General features: G+C 50.8%; 1 protein-coding gene across 1 annotated transcript; it reads right to left on the bottom strand.

Annotated features, from left to right (window-relative positions):
- Positions 1-557: 557 nt before the first annotated feature.
- Positions 558-11,369, bottom strand: LOC109249142 (keratin, type II cytoskeletal 75). The gene is made up of 9 exons (XM_019419437.2): positions 10,783-11,369; positions 10,052-10,266; positions 8,868-8,928; positions 8,417-8,512; positions 7,407-7,571; positions 5,398-5,523; positions 5,035-5,255; positions 3,653-3,687; positions 558-1,266 (listed from the first exon to the last, which is right to left on the bottom strand). The coding sequence occupies exons 1-9, from the start codon at positions 11,278-11,280 to the stop codon at positions 1,028-1,030; spliced, it is 1,656 nt and encodes a 551-aa protein (XP_019274982.2). The 5' UTR covers positions 11,281-11,369; the 3' UTR covers positions 558-1,027.
- Positions 11,370-19,511: the final 8,142 nt, after the last annotated feature.

Here is a 19,511-nt window from a genome sequence, read left to right as displayed (position 1 = left end):
GTGATGCCGGGCTCAGGCCTTATGGGAGGGGTTCAGCAGACTAAACTCAGGAATGTGGGTTAGACATCCTGGATGTCTCACTGCTGCCTGCAATTATGGGCCTAAATGGCTCCCCTGCTTGGTGAAAGCATTGCCCCCAGGGCTGACTTTTAACTCCTCTCCTGGCCTGTTATTTCTCTGCTCAGGTCTGCAAGTTTGAAGCTGTCAGGGAACAATCAGCCCCTTTGCTGGAGGAGGGCTGGGCCGCCCACCCTACGTCAGTGTCCTCAGAAAACAGTCTGGTTTTGGGAGGGGATAGTATCACCTTGAATGACATACAGAGTAGGGAGGATGGACACAGCTTCTGCCCAGGGGCTTGGGCTTCTCAAGGAAGGCATCCCAGCATGAGGCCAGAGGAAGTGGGCAGAAAGACCAGGAAGGAGTCTAGCCAGCAGTTGGTGCCCCCTCCATCCCTCCCATCTCCCGAGTCCAGCATTCTCCATTCTGAGGGAAATGGGGAGGGTCTGATGTGCACTGGGGACTGCATCCCCATTCCAAACAGAGGGCTGGACACCGAACACATTCCACATGCATTTAATAGACACATTCCAGGGAGGGAATGTGTCTCACTCCCAGCAGGCAGCTCATAAGCACCATGAGACAGGTGGGGCTGACAACCTGGCATTGAGATGGCCTGGAAAACACTGACTCCCTAACTCTGCAACTGGAAGGTAGGGAGAAGGAAGGAGGAGCTGAAGCGGGGGAGGTTTCTGCATGATAAGCTGAATATGAATCTTGAAGGAGGGCGGGCAGTGGCACAGGGAGGGGACAGGAGCACTGTGGGGACTGCCAGGAGGGCAGAGGCTGGCTTAAGTTGGGGAATGGGGTTTAGCCAGGGCACCAGGCTTCCTTCCCAGCAGCACGGGCAGGCCTTGTGGAAGGGGAGAAGAAGGAGAAGGACCCAGGTATCCTGTCTACGAGTGCAGGCAGGCCAGGTCTGCAAGCAGGCAGGCTTCAGGGCAGGGGTGAGGAAGCGAGGTGGCTGCACTTAATGCTTGTAGCTCTTCCGGCTGGAGGATGTGGTGGAGACAAACTTGACACTGGAGCCACTGCCCCCGAGGCTCCGGCTGCTACTGGTACTGAAGCTGGAGCCACCCAGGCCTGCACCCAAGTTGTGCCCGGTGCTGGTGGTGAAGGAGTAGCCGCTGCCCCCACCTAGACCCAGGCTTCCACCTCCAGTGCTGCTACCACCGCTGTAGCCGCTGGAAACGGTGGAGGTGACCACAGCTGCCAGAGGAGAGGAGACATAGTTAGAATCAAGGACAGGAGAGAAGACACCTAGGGTGTCAGGGCCTGTGCCCTTAAGTCTGTGGGTGGGGGGTGGGGTGGGGGGTGGGGGTGGGGATAGGGTTGTCTGGTCAGGCGGCTGCTTTATTCCCTGCCCACTTGGTGAGATCTCTGTCCTGTGCTCAGCCCGGTTTTCCCTGGGCTGTAATGCCAGGCAGCCTTCCAGTCTGGAATGGCTTCCTGCCTCCCCTCTGCTACTTTGGTGCCTCGCTTCCTTCCAGAACTTAATGGAGACTTCTGTCCTCCAGGCCGCTATCCCATCACACTCGCCTGTGGCTCTGTCCCCGTCTCTCTCCGTGGGCCTGGCTCTGGTGTCTCCTTTCCTTCTCAACGGCATGTACATGCCTCCCTTAGTGTCCCCAGCCCCCACACCCTGAATCCCAGAGTGGGGCTGGAGTCATCTTGATAGACTGAGGGACAGATGAGCCACTGGCTGGCCAACTCTGCTCCCATTCTACCCCCAACCTGTCTTTTCCTAACTTTTATAACCACCCAATCACCTTCAATATTCAGTACCCTATCTGGGGCTCTTCAGAAGGGAAACTAAAATAAAAATGGACTCTGCTATAGAATGAGTTGTGTCTTCCACAAAAATGTGTTGAAATCTTAACCCCAATGGCTGTGAATGAAACCTTATATGGAAATGGGACCTTGCAGACAGAATCAAGTTAAGAGAAAATCATTAGGGAGGGCCCTACCCCAGTATGACTGGTGTCCTTCTAAGAAGAGGAAAGGCATCCACGTGAAGACAGACACATAGAGAAAGGGTCAGGTGATCACAGAGACAGCAATCAGAATGATGCAGGGCAAGGAACACCAAGAGTTGACAGCCACCTCTGGAAGCTAGGAAGAGGTGAGGAAGGAGTCCCCTCCAAGTGTCAGAGGGAGCAAGGCCTTGTTGACACCTCTGCTTTGAATTGCTAGTCTCTAGAACCATGAGACCCTACATTTCTGTTTTAAGCCACCCAGTTTGTGGTACTGTGCTGCAGCCCTAGATAACAAACACTTTCAGGTGCTTTCAAGAGAAAAGAAACTTTAGAGGTTACACCATTCATCCCCAAAACTGGCTTTGGGGGTCTCTGGAGCCACTAGCCAAGGGTATCAGTGAGGGAGCACACCTGGGTAGTTCAGAGGGCTCTGGCTTCTAGAATCATCGGTTACAATAATCAGTGCTTTTGTGAATCCCGCATCAATGAAAACCAAACTCACTCGTACACTGTGAAAGTCATGTCTGTTAGCCTCACAATGCCAGCACTGAGCTCTGTGAATGAGTGTTCTTCACACTGCCGGGCCATTCCAGCTTGCCAACACCCTTCCTTGTTCCTGAGCAGTGGCACCCAAATGCCCTGTCTTATGTGCTCTCGCTACCTTGGAAAACCTTGGTAACCTTCTGTCGTTTATCCTCTGCGGAGCATAACTGAGTGGTAGGGCTTCTCTCTACACTGTTCCGGAAAGGGGCTGCCTTACAGCAAGGACCTTGGACCCAGTGCGAAGGCTCCCTTTGAGGGCCAAGGGCAGACCAGGGTTTCATAAATTCCGTCTGTGCTAAATGCTCATCTCTGAGCTAGACCTGCACCCCCAGCAAGAAAGGTGTGGAATCCCGGGAGGTGGCGGGTGGAAGCTGTGTGTTTTCTAAACCCATGCAGAAGAGTTCCAGCAAACCTCCTATCACCCTCTCTGTGGTGTCTTTCACTTGCAAAGAGGTTAGACTTGGGACATCAAAGATTCTCTCTTAAAAAAAAAATTGCAGGGGCGCCTGGGTGGCTCAGTCAGTTAAGCGTCCGACTTCGGCTCAGGTCATGATCTCACGGTCCGTGAGTTCGAGCCCTGCGTCGGGCTCTCTGCTGACAGCTCAGAGCCTGGAGCCTGTTTCAGATTCTGTGTCTCCCTCTCTCTCTGGCCCTCCCCGTTCATGCTCTGTCTCTCTCTGTCTCAAAAATAAATAAGTATAAAAAAAAATTGCAGGGGCGCCTGAGTGGCTCAAACCGTTAAGTATCTGACTCTTGGTTTCAGCTCAGGTCATTAACTCATGGTTCTGGAGTTCAGCCCCACACTGGGCTCTCTGATGTCAGTGGGGAGCCCGCTTTGGACCCTCTGTCTTGCTCTCTCCTCCCCTCCCCACCTTGCATGCTCACACACACTTTCTCTTAAAAAAAAAAGACTCCCAATATGGCTCTCATTTTAAAGAAGTTAAGACCTCAGACCTCAAAATGAACCTGATTCGTGGGCTCCCCTCCAATGCCACATGCACGCCCTCCACCCTCCCACACGATGCCTGTCCCCAACCACATGCACACCGAATGACGTGAGAGGATGTCATACTCACAGATGTTAACTGGAGAAACACCCTCACCACTCAGCCTGGTTGGGAGGAAGGGGGAGAAGGAAGGTTACTATTACGTCCAGCAGCTTGTGGGCATTTGAAACAACATTTCTGCAATTAAGCGCATTCAAGAACCCTTTATTATTTTTATTGCAGAAGTAATGGAGGTTGAAATTATTTAAATACTAGTAGTATTGAAAACAATAATCTAATGAATGAAATAATGTGGAGTTTGAGGTTCTTAGGAGTAAACCCTGTAATCTCAAAGACACATTTTTTTGGTTCAAACTAGGTAGACACCTGGAGAAAATTAAAGCTAATCATACACTAGGGTCAGTTGGAAAGGCAGGGCTTGTTAAGGAACAAGGAGATTTTTCTCTCAACAATGGACTGTTGTCATGCACTGGGCAGTGCTGAAGTGATTATAGGTGTGGAGAAGAGTCTGAGTCATAAACATAACAATAACAATAATCAGCCTATTATTGTAGCAACTAGAGTAATTTTGCTTTACCATGCTAAGGACAGAACTGGCATTCATTCATAAACACATACTTAGAACATTAAAAGGACCTGTTACCTACATTATGCTGTTTAATTCTCTTAGTGACCCCATTAAGTAGGTATTATGATCTCAGTTTGATGGATAGGGAAATGGAAGCACAGAGAAGCTGACAAAGTTGCCCAGTTTTGAAGCCAGACTCATTTGGGTCCAAAGCCGTATCTCCGGCCACTAAACTGATTGATTGCTAAGATTTTCTCAACACTTACTATGTACCATGCATTGTTCCAAGAACTTTATGTGCATTTCCTTGTTTCAACCCTCTGAATAACGTACGAGATAGAAACCATGGTTGTCCTCATTTTACAGGTGAGGAATGGAATGGTAAAGTAATCTGCCTTCGGTCACACAGCTGGTAATCGGCAGAGCGCAAAGGTCCCACCGAGCTTTGGGGCTCTGATGGTTTGGCCTCTTTATTCCATCACTGAATAAACTGAGGACCAGGGAAGGGATACTAACTTCCCTAAGGTTATGCAGCTAGTTTGTGGTAGGTCTGTACACCCAGATCCCGGGACAATTTATTCTCAGCCCAGAGCCTTTCATACCACATATCCAGACCTGCCACATAACCCAAATTCTCCTTTGATAGAATTTGATTACCTAGGACCTGATCAGATCCTAGATTTCTACAGGGTGCCCAAAGCAGTTGTACTTAAAATAATGATTTACTGGCCTGGAAAGAAATTATGCCTGTTTTCTTTTTCTTTCTCATAGTCCAGTTCCACCTGCATTTTGCTCCCTTTTCCAGGAGGGAAGGGGGCCACAGCAACCCGAGCCCCTAGAAATGCTCCGGCAGCTGGAATAGAGCAGGTGCATAGCCCCCCACCTGCATTCCTCGCCCTCCAGCAGCTTGCGGTAGGTGGCAATCTCCACATCCAGGGCCAGCTTCACGTTCATGAGCTCCTGGTACTCCCGCAGCAGCCGGGCCATGTCCTGCTTGGCCTTCTGCAGGGCCTCCTCCAGCTCTACTAGCTTGGCTCGCGCATCCTTGAGGGCCAGCTCTCCACGCTGTTCTGCGTCAGCAATGGCCGTTTGCAGGCTGGAACACTATAAGAAAAGGAGGAAGCCGTGAGCTTTACTGACAGCCCCTGGAGGTGCAGTGCTTCTTGGGCAGGGGTCCTGGAAGCATGGCAGAACGACCCAGGAGAAATGAGTGTGCAAGGAGCTCTTGGCTCTGCCCAAACTCCACCTGCTTCTTGACGCTGTCGATCTCGGCTCTCAGCCTCTGGATCATCCGGTTCATCTCCGAGATCTCTTGCTTGGTGTTGCGGAGATCATCCCCGTGCCGGCCTGCTGTGACCTGCAGCTCCTCGTACTGATGGAATTAGAGCAGACTCAGTCACTGCATCGGACGCCTGGGCTGGGCACTCCCTGTGTGCACAGCCTGGCTCTCAGTGCCACCAGCAGGCCCACCCATTCACTAATCATTCACACATTCCCTCGCTCATTCACTGAGGTGCTACTTCTTAGGCACATCTACTTGCCAGGCATGTGCTAGGCTCTGGGAATATCAAAGACAGCATAATCAGATCCTTGCTTAGAGTTTATTGGGGGAGATAGACCTTAAATAAATTAGCATATTATTGAGTTGATATTTCCAAATTGGGATAAGTTCCCCTTAGGAAGTGAACAGGGGAGTGTAACAAAGGAATCTGACCCAGATATGGAAGTTGTGGGGATGGGCCCAGGGAAGTCCTTCCAAAGATGGAGGTGCTCCGGCTGCGTGTTGGAAGATGGGAAGGGGTGACCTAAGTCACAGGCTGGGGAGAAAACATTCCAGACAGGGGAAATAGCCTGTGTGAAGACCCTACAGCAGGAAAGAGCATGGTGAACTGTAGGAGTGGGAAGGTGACTTGGTCACTGTCCTTGGGGCTTTCAGTCAAGGGGCATACATCCAGACCAATGTGACCATGAATTTTGGTAGCCCTCCAGATGTCAGTGCTGGGGGAGCAGGGGTGTGCTGCAGGGAATCCGTGTTGGATGGAGCCGGGCTGGGGGGCACAGTTCTGAAGACTTTGTAACAAAATCCCGCATCTGAGGGAGCTCCCCATCTGGTGGTGCATATACAGGATGCAGTCATTTAGGAGAAACAAACGCCCCCTGTCTCTTGCCCACACCTTTACCAAGGAAGAAGAGTCCCTGCTGGAAGGAAGATCTGTCTGGCTTTGAAAGCGCTGAGTGGCCCAGCTGCTCTGTTTCTAGATATACACAGTTAAAGGGAACAACAGGCCCCGCCCCCAAAGAGCATTGTTCACTGTAAATCAGCTACTATGAATTTCAGCTTAAGCGCATCCCACCTCCACTCACTGTCTGTCTCTGCCTCCACTCTGTGCACACGTGGCACCTGACACCCTCTTCCTTCCTTCCTACCATGTTGCAAGGATAGGGGCTAAGGCAGTGCACTGAGCGTGGCAAAAGATGGAATGCCACATGCAAGTGAGCTCCTGAGTCTGAAAGGGGTCTGGATTTGTCAGGGAGCTGATCTCATGGATTGGACTATCCAGTCTACCACACCCTCCAAAGCCAAACCTTCTGGCCATCTGTGACTTTGGACAGTAGCTCTCCATGGTCATCCCCACACCCCTCTTCCTGATACAACCTCTCTTGCTTGGCTAAGTGCCCATTTCTGCCTTCTAGCCCCACAGGACTGCTTATTCAGCCTTAAATACCATCTCCGTCCTTGGTAAGCTATTGTCCCTGGATGCTTCCAAATGGACTGAAGACCCACCTCTTCTTGGAGGCTTTTTATTAACATGGTCTTTTCCCTTTCTTGACGCCCCCCCTTCCATTTACTTCATGGTCTCTCACACCAAAAATAAACTGTTTGCAGTTTATTTAGTTACAACTCTGTAACCCTACTTGACATACATGTGTCGAATGAATAAGCCATTTAGAAATAGCTTTATGACTATTTCTTGGTTGTTTCAGAGTCTCACCCAGCCCCAACAAAATCATAAGTGACGTGGGGACGATGGCTGTCCTGAGCACTCAACATTGCCTGGCCACATATTAATGTGTATGGTTGGGTTTCCATACGCATTTCAAGTTGACTTTGCATAGCACCAGACACATCTGCCATGTTGAAATGAACAGAAATGCTCATGTATTTCCCGAGGTTTGTGGCTAATAGTTACATGCTTATTTGGGGCTTCTGATAATACTAGTCCCGGAACCTATCATAGAGGTGCCCACACTCACCTTGGTCTGGTACCAGGACTCAGCCTCGGCCCGGCTGCGGTTGGCAATGTCCTCATACTGAGCCTTGACCTCAGCGATGATGCTGTCCAGGTCAAGGCTGCGGTTGTTGTCCATGGACAGGACCACAGATGTGTCACTGACCTGGGTCTGCATCTGGGACAGCTCCTGCAGAGCAGTAAACTCAGCGTCACCAAGGCATGAAAAGGAGGGATCTTGAAATCACACAATTGACTACCCATCTAGGTCAAGAATCCTTTCTTTGGCATCCCTGGCAGGGATTCTTCCAACCCTTCCCTGGGCACTCACAGCTATTTATGGACTCCTATGCCAATCGCTGAGAAGTTTCTGGGTCACAGATCAGTGTGATGGGGGTGTGTCCCCCAGCATAGCTTCCCAAGACCCCTACCTGTGTGTTTTCCTTGGGCATGAAGGGTGGCTCAGTGTTCTCTGGTCCAAATTATACTAAGCTGAATATGACATGTTGATTGATATGCCAGCATAAAATGTTTCTTTAGGATAGAGTGAGGTTTAGGACCCTGTTGCCCCCCATACAATGTGACTTCATCCCTCTCTACTTCTCTCTCCCCTTTAAAGACCCAGGTCTCTGCCTTCACAGTGGCAGTGCTGAGAATGAGGCATCTTCAGAGGGCAAGAAGCACCCTGACCAATGAGCTGAGGGGCAGTTGGCATTTTTGAACTTTTTTGGGAGGGGAGAGGGAGAGGTGGTCTTAATTCTGTGGGAATGCTACCCAGGGACTTGGGATTCGAGAATTGGCACTCCCTCCTTGCTATGCTATGGGGTGGAGGTTTGAAGCCTTGGAGCTGGAGTAGGGTTTAAGGTGGCAAGATTTCAAGCAGTTCTCCCAGGTCCCCATGATCACCCCAGCCCCATCTTAGAGTATCTGGGCAAGATGCTGGGTGGAGTCCCTATATAGATAACATTGTCTGCAGCATCTTTTTCTTTCCAGGCTCCAGACCTAGGAGGGACAAAAACATTTGCAGGCTCTTACCGCCTCAAAGAGCATCCGTAAGAAGTTGATCTCATCTGTCAGAGAATTGACCTTGGCCTCCAGTTCCACCTTGTTCATGTAGGCTGAGTCCACATCCTAGAACAACAGCACAGGATCCTTCTCTGACACCACGGCCCCAAGCAGTGAGTCCAGAAGAAGTTGGACGGACTCCTCCCTGGCCCTTCCAGGTTGAATTTTAGCAAACTCTGAGTCTGGGGTTTGGGGTTGGGGTGGGCGACTGCAGAGAATGGGAGCTTGAGTTCCCTGAGCTCACAGAAACCCAAGCAGGGTCAGTGGGACCATAAATACAGAGGGAGCCTTTTGGCAGGTTTGAGCTCTCCAGATACTGTCAAGGGTTATGGGACATTTCTTGGGAGTCCCAAGGGTTGAGTCACCCCACACTCCAAGATTCAGTTTCGAATCTTCTCCTTTGAGAGACTTTTCCACCTACCTTCTTCAGGGCCACAAACTCATTCTCAGCAGTGGTGCGCTTGTTAATTTCATCCTCGTACCTGTAAGCACAGAGAAGAGGAGGCGTGATGTTGAGCAAGTGTTCGGTTGAATTCTTCCAGGCTGAAATCTTCCCTTGCTTCTGGTGTAGCAAGAGTTCAGAGACCTCAAAGCCTTTCCAGCTCTTCCACTGACCTGTGTGTGACTTCGGGTGATTCACTTAACCTCTATTTCTCCTTCTATAAAAGGGGAAATCATTTCTTCTGCCAGAAGTTTTTTTTCTTCTTTCTTTTGTAAGACTAGAAGGTGAGCATGGAACTTACAGGAACAGAAATGTGTACTTATGCAACTCCATCGTCTTAGAGATGCACAATTCCAATATTTAAAAACAATTTGTGGGGTAGGGGTGCCTGAGTGGCTTAGTCAGTTGAGCATCTGACTCTTGATTTCAGTTCAGATCACGATCCCAGGGTTGTGGGATGGAGCCCCGCGTCGGGCTTAAGATTCTCTCTCCTCTCTCCCTTTGCCCCCTCCCCTGCTTGTTCTCTCTCTGAAAGAAAAAAAAAATTAATTTTATGAGGTAAAATTTGTCTGTTCAGGAAACTTCTGGAAGATTCTGATGAATCTTCACCAAACCTCAGAGCAGCTGTGTAAGTAGTATGCTTTTAGTAAGTAGAGTAGTAGCTCCACCTCGGAAGCCAAGGGTAAGCCAGCTAAAGGGTTAGGGAGGATCATCCCTTTTTGTTGGATACCTCAAGTACTGCAGCCTGGATGATGGCCAGTGAACTTTTGCCTCCCCCAGGAGGATCGCCTTGTTTACACTCAAAAGCGTTTGCCCTGGAAATGCACCATTTCAATAGTAGAGCCCACATCCAGCAGAACTAAAGAATATGCTGGCTGTGAAATAGTATTATGCTTTCCAGAGTAGCAATGTTGTGTTTGATGATGCACACATCCCTTTGAGGTCATGTGGACAGATTAAAATAGACTTCTTGTTAATAGTGATGCATGAGATGGGAGTCCATTTGTTATCCCACACCATGCTGTCTTCATCTCACGGGATATTGACTGCAGGTTCCAAATCACCCTGCTGGCACTGGCATTGGCTCCTTTGCACCCAGCTGGTCCTTATAAAAAGGAGCCCTGGGATGACTGTGTGTGACCAGGAGCCCATCTCCCACTTACCTGACTTTGAAATCTTCCACAATATCCTGCATATTCCTCAGCTCAGCGTCCAGCCTGCCCCTCTCAGTGGTGACGCTGTCCAGCTGCCGGCGGAGGTCATTGATGTAGGCCTCAAAGAAGGGCTCCAGGTTCTGCCTCACCGTCTTGGAGCCCTGCTCTTGGAGGAGCTCCCACTTGGTCTCCAAGACCTTGTTCTGCTGCTCCAGGAACCGCACCTGCAGGGAGGGAGCAGGAAATCTTGAGAAACTGGGGAGGCAGAGCCAGACCCTCCAGTTAATAAGGGAGAGAAGAAAAATATGCTTTTTACCTGATACCCATCTGTCAGCTATATAATTGACATCTCCAAAAGGAAATGAGAGAGCCCTTGAAGCTACCCCCACAGTTCTCTGGGGCTTCCATAGAACTGGTGTGCTCAGCTCAGAGGTCTCTTTGGGGAGACTCTACTCTTGGGTTGAGGGTCTGGACAACACTTGCTCTGGGTTAGGTTAGTTTGCTCAGTGGAAACTTCACGTGGAGAACAAGTTAACTCTTCCTTCAGAGTTGGCTGAACCAGCCAGGTGGCTCCCAGGGAGGATGAGGGAAATTTCCACAAGGACCTGTGGGGTGATCTGGCCCCACTCGCACGGGACCTGTCCAGCGGACGGCTCTTCCATAGGGTGTGCTGGTGGGGGCCTGTCCAAGAGTTCCTGCTACCCGGACCCAATGGCACAGATGCAGCGCCCCCCCCTCACCTTGTCGATGAAGGAGGCGAACTTGTTGTTGAGGGTCTTGATCTGTTCCCGCTCCTCTTTTCGCACCCGCTGGATGGAGGGGTCGATTTGTAGGTTGAGGGGAGTCAGGAGGCTCTGGTTGACAGTGACCTCTTGGATGCCTCCAGGGGGGCAGACGGGGAAGCCCGAGGCCCCATAGCCTCCTCCGGCTCCGCCCCCATTGCCAAATCCACTGGCGACCCCAAACCCGCTGCCGGCCCTGCCACCAAAGCCACTCCGGAAGCTGCCGCCGCACCCCCCGATGGAGACCCGCCTGGTGCCCCCCAGGTTGTAGAGGCTGCGGCTCCCGAAGCCTGCCCCAGCGCTGCTCATTCTTCCCAGCCCCGTGCTGCCTCCCGTGGAGCGGGCCACGGAGATGGAGCTGAAGCGGGAGCGGCCGGTGGCAGGGGTGGTGGCCGAGGCTGTGCTGAAGCCCCTGCGGCTGCCGGTCTGGAAGGTGATGCTGGACTGCCTGGACATGGTGGCTGAGCGAGGCTGGCAACGAGAGCTCCCGACACGGGTGCGCGTGAAGGGGGATGGAAGAGACCGGGCATCTGGGGCTCCCCGGGCCGCCCGGGCTTTTATGGGTCTCGGGGAGGGGCGGGCACTGCTGATGGAGGCCTCTGATGGCATCCCCCAGGCATTCGCCAACCCTGAGCTCACCCTCAGCGCCCCTCGGAAACGCCGGCAAGGCCACTGGTTGGTTCCCCTGGCATCCCTCCCCCACGTGGAAACTGCTTTCCAGTCGCAACTTGATCAGCAGACGAATGAGAGGCACGCTAATTGCTTTCAGTCATGTCCTAATCATGCATCTCCTAATGGGCTTTAAAAACACCACCTCATTTCTAAACCGCTTTCTTAGGCCTGGGACCCACTCCCTCCTGTGCAAACATTGTGTGTCAAAACAAGTGACTGCGATTCCCCTTCCCCGTTTCCCAGGCCTTCTTCCTTGGCCCGGTGTCCTGTTCCTGAGCGTTTCCTCGGGAAGTACCGCCTGCGCCCCCTCCCGCAGCTGGCCTTCCAGGTCCTGAAAGGCCCACTGCACACATCTTTCTTGGGAAGGCACCCGGTTTTGATTGCCCCTTTCTTTTCCTCAGAAGCTGCCCTCTCCATTGTGCAGGTCACACCTGACCTTCTGGAGCAGGAGCTTGTGCGTGCACGCACACGTACGTCCTGTCTGTTCCATTATGGTGCTCTGGGGAACAGACCCTCTGTCTGCTGGGGAAGGTTGTGGGTGGACCGAGATAGGTTTGAATCCCGGCCCGCCACTTACTAGTTGTGACACCCTGGGCCAGTCACGAACCTCCTCCGAGCCTCAGTGCTGGTGTCTGTGAAGTGGGGTCTGTGATGAGGATTCATGTGCGAAAACAGCTTCTGCAAGGCCTAGGGGCGTGCAAATGCTGAGTGAATGCTTGGTGAGTCTTCTCTCCCTCTGGGACCATCAAGCACAGATGAGAGGAGAGCCCATCCCATGGCAATTCTGGTGGGGATTCAAAAGGAACACAATATACATTCTTTTTCTTTAGTAACAGGCCCGTGGTCCTGCTGGGAAGACAGAACTGAAGCACATTAATGTATAAAAAGGTGCTTTTTCAATAAAGGTGTTTATAAAGCTCTACCCCCCCCCCCCAGCTCTGTCTGAGGCTGCCTTATTCCAGAAGCCTCCCAGACTGGCCCCTGCTCCCTGGCACTCAATCTTCACCAGAAGAGCTCCAGTGGTTGCAGTGTGGAGGGGGCCCAAGACACCTGTGTTGTTTCCCCTGTTCATCTTGTTGACCGAGCTGCACCTCCCCGTCAGTCTAAACCAATAGGAAGTCTCCAAGCTCCTTATCTCCTCCTTTCCTGTGCCTCATCTCCCTGCCTCTACCGCAGGGGGAAGCCAGACAGAGAAACTGTTCGATTTTCTTTGATCTTGCTGGCTTCTTGCTACTTGAAGTGGTTTTGAGAGATAGCACAGTGAGAGAGGAACCGAAATGCATTCAGTCTGCTTGAAACTGAGCCCCTGAATGGTAAATCGAGCAGAACCTGTGGTGCCTAGCTATGGAGAAGCAGATCCAGATTCCATGATCTTCCCACACAAGTGTCCTTCCAGAGACACGCATGGGATGATGGCTTGGCAGACTCTCACCTGCCTGGAATGGCAGCTTGGCACTTGGAGCGGTGGCTCTCTGTTCTCTGAGCTATTTCCTCCTTGGGGCTGAGGCGGGAGGGGTGGGGGGGAGGCTCGCCTCCATCAAGAGATTGTTTGAGAGTCTCAGTTTCCACAGGGAACCTATGAATCATAGCTTTTGTTGATACAGGGCAAGAGGAGCATAGGCGCTCTCTCACCTGGTTGCCAGTGTGCCTAGGTCCCAGCCGGGTGGTGCACGCATCTGGGGCGGAAAAAATAATTGTCTTTGTTTTCTGTATTCATTGCATGATAATTTTTCTCCCAGAGAAGAGGCATTTGTTTCCTGACCTGTGCTGAGTAAGCCCTTCAGAGCTAGAGCTTTCCATGGAACAAAGGCCGGTGGAGGGTCAGGGCTTAGGGAGTGCCTAGCCCATGCCCATGGGAACAGGTCCCACCACTGCTTTTTCCCATCACGCTTCCTGTGTGGGAGCTGACTCCTATCTGCCTTCCTTCCTGGATCATTCCTTTCTTCCCCATGCTCTCTCCTGGGAGCCCTATTCCCAGGCATTGCCCTCACATTTTGTTTCCATTTGCCTCTCATCCAGGGCTGCCCACTTCTTTCTCTTCCTCCTCTCTCTAATTTTTCTACTCAGACTGTTGTTTCCAGAGCTGGACTGTCTCGCTCACTGACTTTGGTGACATAGAAGGAAATGGATAAGTCTTTCACTTCTCTTCCTGGTTCACTCCCTTGTCTATGACCTTTGACCTTCAGTGTGACATTTTTCCCCAGTGAACAACATTGACATGAATACCTAGGACACCCCGGACTCCCTGACGGCCTGCGTCACTGTCCCCTTTAAAGCCTCAGAACTTGAGACTATTAATACTGTCTTCTTTCCTTTCTGCCAAGGGAAGTTTTCTGTTTTGATTTTCACTTCGTTTATAATTCCACCCAAAACTCACCCCCAAGAAGGCTTCTCAGATAAACTGCACCCAAGTACTGACCCCTTTATGCCTGTTTCCTGAGACCTTCTGTGCTTGGCTTGCAGGTCAGTGTATTTTTCCACTGCTATGGTTTTCTGGTGATCTGGGGGCTGGTTTACCTCTGAGGGTTAAGGGTATTTTTCTTTCTCCCCAACTTGCCTCCTAGCACCCTAAATGGAATGTGGCAGAAGTTCACCCAAGCTAGGTTGTCTAGTTTTTTAATTTTTATTTTTATTTTTAAAGTTTATTTTGAAAGAGAGGGGTGGGGGGGGTAGAGAGAATCCCAAGCAGGCTCCACTCTGTCAGCACAGAGCCCGACACAGGGCTTGATCTCATGACCATGAGACTATGACCTGAGCCGAAATCAAGAGTCAGACGCTGAACTGCCCAGGCTCCCCTAGGTTCTCTAGTTCAGAGAAGAGCTACATATTTGTCTCTGTTCTGTGATTCTCCAGGGTCTCTCCAACTCAATGTTACTGGGTCTGTCCGGAGGAATTTTCTTGAAGTTTTGGGAGTGCTGGATCAAGAGCTATGGTGTGTGCTCTGGTGCCCCAGGTTGGGAGGCCAAACTCTTTGATTTCCCTGTTCCCTGCCCATCCTGCTCAGGGTGGTCTCTCCCATCCCCTGGGTGACACGGAGGCCCTTGGCTGTGGTGAATTTCAAGGAGACTGGGCTGGGGTGGCAACCTGGGCTGTGGAGTTGGGTAGAGAAGGAGAGGAAGACATGGAGGCAGGCCTCCCAAGGCCAAAGGAGTGGGGAGAGGGGCACCCCAAGGAGCTTTGGCTTCCAACCAGGCCAAGGTCAGAGAAGGGCAGGCTGCATGGGGACAGAGAGGATTAAGTCATTCCTTAGGGCAGACTGTTTTGATGCACAGAGCCAAGTCCTTGCGTACAGTATCAGAGGACCCAGGCCCCAAGCCACCCAGCCCCCATGGCTCAATACACTGGGATGGACCACTCCCACTATCTTGGGGAGTCTCACCTTTAGTTAATGACTATTTATTAGTCCCTACCACGTGCCAGATGCTCCCTGTACCTACTACGTGCCGGATGCATGGGAGGTACATCAGTGAACAAAGCAGGCACAATCGCTTCTTCCTGGAGTATACACTGAGGCAGACAGGGGAGCTGAGGCTGCAGGGGCAGTCACAGGTGGCTCTGCCAGTTACAGCCCCCAGGGGCTGAGAGGAGAAAAGATAATTCTGTTGTCGCAGTGCCTGAGACAAAGCAAGCAGGAACACTTTCCCACCTTAGCTATTCATGCATGCCAGGGCAGCTGACTTCCTTCATGTTTGGTACCTCTAAGAGGCACCACCTGACCTGCCTCTAAGGTGGTCAGACCCTCCACCCCACGGCTCCCTTTGCTCCTGCATTCAGTGGCAATAATTGCTCTCCAAAGGGCACTGCATGTGGCAGTCAATCTTAAGAAATCACCAAGATTCATGACTTGGGACATCCACTTGGGACAAAACCTCATTTGACCTGCTCCCTTCTGCCAACATAACCAGGCTGTGGTTTGATGGGCAGATGCATAGCCTTGTGCAGGTGGGCAGGCAGCCCTCAAGTCCCCTTCTGTCAATTTTAGCAAGAAAATGGGGTGTTCTTTTCATTCAAGCTTGTGGCTGAGAGAAGATGGATCAGCCCCCTTCCCTCCACAATCAAGTTCTTCAGGCACATCCAACAGACATGCAAAGCATGGACACATGGACACACATGTCTTAAGAATGTTCACAAAACAACGGTCTAGATGCAACATGGCGGCAGTTGGGTGCATCTGGGTAGAGAAGTGACATGAAGGGGCAGAGTCAGGCATTTGAGGCCTGAAGGAACCTTAGAGATGAGGAAGGAAACCCAGGGCAAGAACTGTCAAAAGCCATGCAGCCATTTGGTACCCAGGCTGGAATTCTGATTCCTTTGGACGCTCACATTTGCCTGGAGCTTCCCTCACATCATAGCCAGTGCAAAAATCACCTGTTGCCTGGGAAGCATACTTGGGGCCCCTCCTGGAGGGAGGGAGTGGTGTGATGCCAGCGTCTCAAGGGCCCCCACCCCCCCGCCGTGGGCCCCCACAGAAAGCAGGTGAAGGGATTTAGACAAGAACGGCTTCAGGTGTGTCTTGGCCAGCTGCCTCCGACCACTTTAATGGCTTCATTTGTTCCCAGGATCAGGGTGCTTCACCAAGTCTCTCTGGCTGGTGCTGAAGAGGAGCCTCCAAACAGGGACACTATTGCGAGAGGAAAGTGGGGGACAAAAGGAATACCCCTGTAGCTCTTCCTGGGCCTCTGTGAACAGAGAACTCGATACCTAGAGACCCCGGCAAGATGGACATGGCTTGCAGCCTTGGCCTGTGGACATAGGCTGGGTGGTCTGGGTGATACTGGTGCATGGCAGGAGGCTGTTGACACCATCCTCTGGCTCCTTCCAGGGCTCGGGGGTGCCCATTGAGGTCTGGGGTGTGTGTAATCTGCTGGGCAGTAGCAGCCAGAAGCCATACCGGGCTTGGCATCACCTTTGTATCTCATAAACTTGGACATTACAGAAGCTCTTCCCTCCTTCTTGCTTTCTAGTGTCATTCTCTTACCCCGAGTGATCCCTGGGAGGCACTACTGACTGGAGACTTCATACAACATACATCTGTTCATTTGCTCATTTATTCGTTCAACAAATCTTCATGGGGACCCACGATGTGTGAGGTCCTGGAAAAGGACCGTGAAGGAGGCGCCATCATCAGCACTGTTTCAGGGAAATAAACCATTATGACAGAGGGTTACCATATGCATACGAGTAGGTGCAGCATGTGCATGGGGAGCTCAGAGACACCTGGTAGGGACACGTCCTCCTCAGAGGCCAGGTGTGATCTGGGGTTGAGATCCCAGGCCCTTGCTCTTCACCTTCAGCTCCAGAAAAGCTCACAAAGTGCACCTTAAAGAGGTTCTCTATTTCTGGATAAGGAGAGTGAGGCCCAGAGTCCCATAAAGAATTGAGAGTAAAGCTGGAGCTGAGACTGTTGTCTCCTGCCCCCCACACAGAGCTTGGGCCACAATGCTCCCTGTGTGCCAAACATATAGTCCTTGTTCTGTATGCTTCTCACCCCCAGGGGCCTGCTGGGCTTCAAGGAAGATCATTCTTTTTATATTGTTTTATAAAGTTTTACCCTCTTGGAATAACTTGCAAAACCAGGAGACAATATCTTCAATCTGTTTATATTTTTTAAATAAAATTTTAGCCTCTTGGGATAACTTGCAAAACCAGGAGACAATATCTTCATTCTGTTTATATTTTAAAAAATTTTTTTTAACGTTTATTTATTTTTGAGACAGAGAGAGACAGAGCATGAACGGGGGAGGGGAAGAGAGAGAGGGAGACACAGAATCGGAAGCAGGCTCCAGGCTCTGAGCCATCAGCCCAGAGCCCGACGTGGGGCTCGAACGCACGACCGTGAGATCGTGACCTGAGCTGAAGTCGGAGGCTTAACCGACTGAGCCACCCAGGCGCCCCTGTTTATATTTTTTAAATAAAATTTTGACCTCTTGGGATAACTTGCAAAACCAGGAGACAATATTTTAATTCGGGCTGTGAGAAAGGTAAGATGGACACATATGGCACAGTGAAAGTCGTCTTAGATGCCATATAACAGAATTTAAAATATGCAGTCCGTGGGGGAAGGGGATGGGAAAAATAGTTACAGACAGAGAGGGAGGGAAGCAAACCATAGAAGACTCTTAAAAACTGAGAATAAACTGAGGGTTGATGGGGGGTGGGGGAGAGGGGAAGATGGCTGATGGGCATTGAGGAGGGCACTTGTTGGGATGAGCACTGGGTGTTGTATGTAAGTGATGAATCACGGGAATCTACCCCCAAAACCAAGAGTATACTGTACACTTTGTATGTTAGCCAAGTTGACATTAAATTATATTTAAAAAAATGCGGTCCAGACAGTGAGTGTCCTGATCGATCGCAGGATGGACCTTGAGGGTTTCACATGTGCCTTACTCTCCCTGTTGGCTCCAAAGGCCACGTTTCTGGCACACACACATGAGGATACAGCCTGAGCACGAAGGGAGAGGCTGGGGGAACTGGCTTGGTTTAACATTTCTCATGGATAAATCACAGAGTGAATCCATCCATGGATACTTAAGGTGGGATTGCATTTATCTGTTGAACACACACCCACCTTGTCTGTAAAGCTGTGTTCCTGTCTGAGACATCTCTGATGCATCATTTACCTGGGACTTTCCATGGGCAGGAGCTTCTGGATGTGGGACTGTGTTTTCCACCATCCTCTGGAGGGCCGGGCCCATGGTGCATCCATCTGTGGCCTAGGTGTCCCTGCCTCATGATGTGTGTCATGCTGGGCTGCCTGACATCCAGCTGACCTGTGGGCCCCACGTGAGCACACACGGATGATGAGGACAGTGACAATGATGATGATGTCGGGAAACCGAGAGCCATTAACCTGGGAGTGATTGACTCAAGGTAAACTGGAGAGTGGGTATCTCTCTGTGCTCTGTTTTAAGAGGGGTAAACATTCAAAAGCCCAGAGACAGGGGGTGAAAATTTAGGCCCAATTAATGACTCATTATTACAAAAGAATTCATCTCTTTGAGGAGCCACTCAGCGGAGGACTCTGAATTAGCTGGCTCTCTTTGTGTGCACTCAAAGAGCAATGGATTGATATGTAGCTTTGCAGAGGGGCTTCTTGGGTGCAAAACCAGGCAGATTTCTGGAATCCAATGGGATGAAGCAGGTTCCACTGAATGGGCCAGCACCGTGTGTGATGCAGCCAGGACACTGCTGTCACCTCCCTTCCTGGAAAAGGACTGAAAAGGGGTGTGACCTCACAGGCAGGTGTCTCAGCGGCCTCCAAGTGATTTCCTCCAGTAGGTATTCTGGATATGCTCCCATGGGGCCAATGAGAGACACTAACTCCTTTAAAGGAATGTGCCAAAGTGCTTTTCATTCCCTCCTCCCCTTCCCCCGTGAGGACTGGTTTATTAAGCAAGAGTTGACCAACTTGGAGTGAGCCCAGAGTCTAATGAATATGAGCAGGGAATTGGGAAATGGGAGGTGTGGGGATCAGGGAAGGACATCAGGGTAGGAGACCAGTCAGTTTCTTGGTTGTTGTTTGAGCCACCAGTGAATACACTTAAACCTCAGTGAGAAGAATTCAACTCAGAATCAAAGGGCCTCTGTGCTTTGATGGTAAACAGGGAAATCCTCTCTCCAGAGAAGGGGTGAGGTTTCTGTAGATTCTTGCTGGAATGATTTAGAAGGTGTGATTCTGCAACAAATGGAATTTTGTTTGTTTTGTTTAGTTTTCGAAGCATTTGATGTCTCTATAAGATGAGTACCTATACTCTGTACCCTGATAAGGTTCTTTAGACATCATGGTATTTAAGGATTTAGTTTTAAAATATGATTTTCCTACATCTTTAAAAATTCCCCCTTGAAGGAACCGACCTCCACTTGGCCTCTCCAAAGTGGATCTGCCATGGCTCACACACCTTCATACTTTGCACATATTGTCCTTGCCTTCTGGTTTGTGTGTGTGTGTGTGTGTGCATGTGTGCACGTGTGTGTGTGGGGGGGGAGGTGTTCTCTCTCTTCTGAGTAAGAGG

The sequence above is a fragment of the Panthera pardus genome, unplaced genomic scaffold (assembly GCF_024362965.1).
Source record: "Panthera pardus isolate Hobbes unplaced genomic scaffold, ASM2436296v1 HiC_scaffold_6, whole genome shotgun sequence".
Taxonomy (NCBI): Eukaryota; Metazoa; Chordata; class Mammalia; order Carnivora; family Felidae; genus Panthera; species Panthera pardus.
The sequence above is the reverse complement of the archived record's forward strand: the minus strand, read 5'-3'. Positions and strand labels throughout refer to the sequence as shown.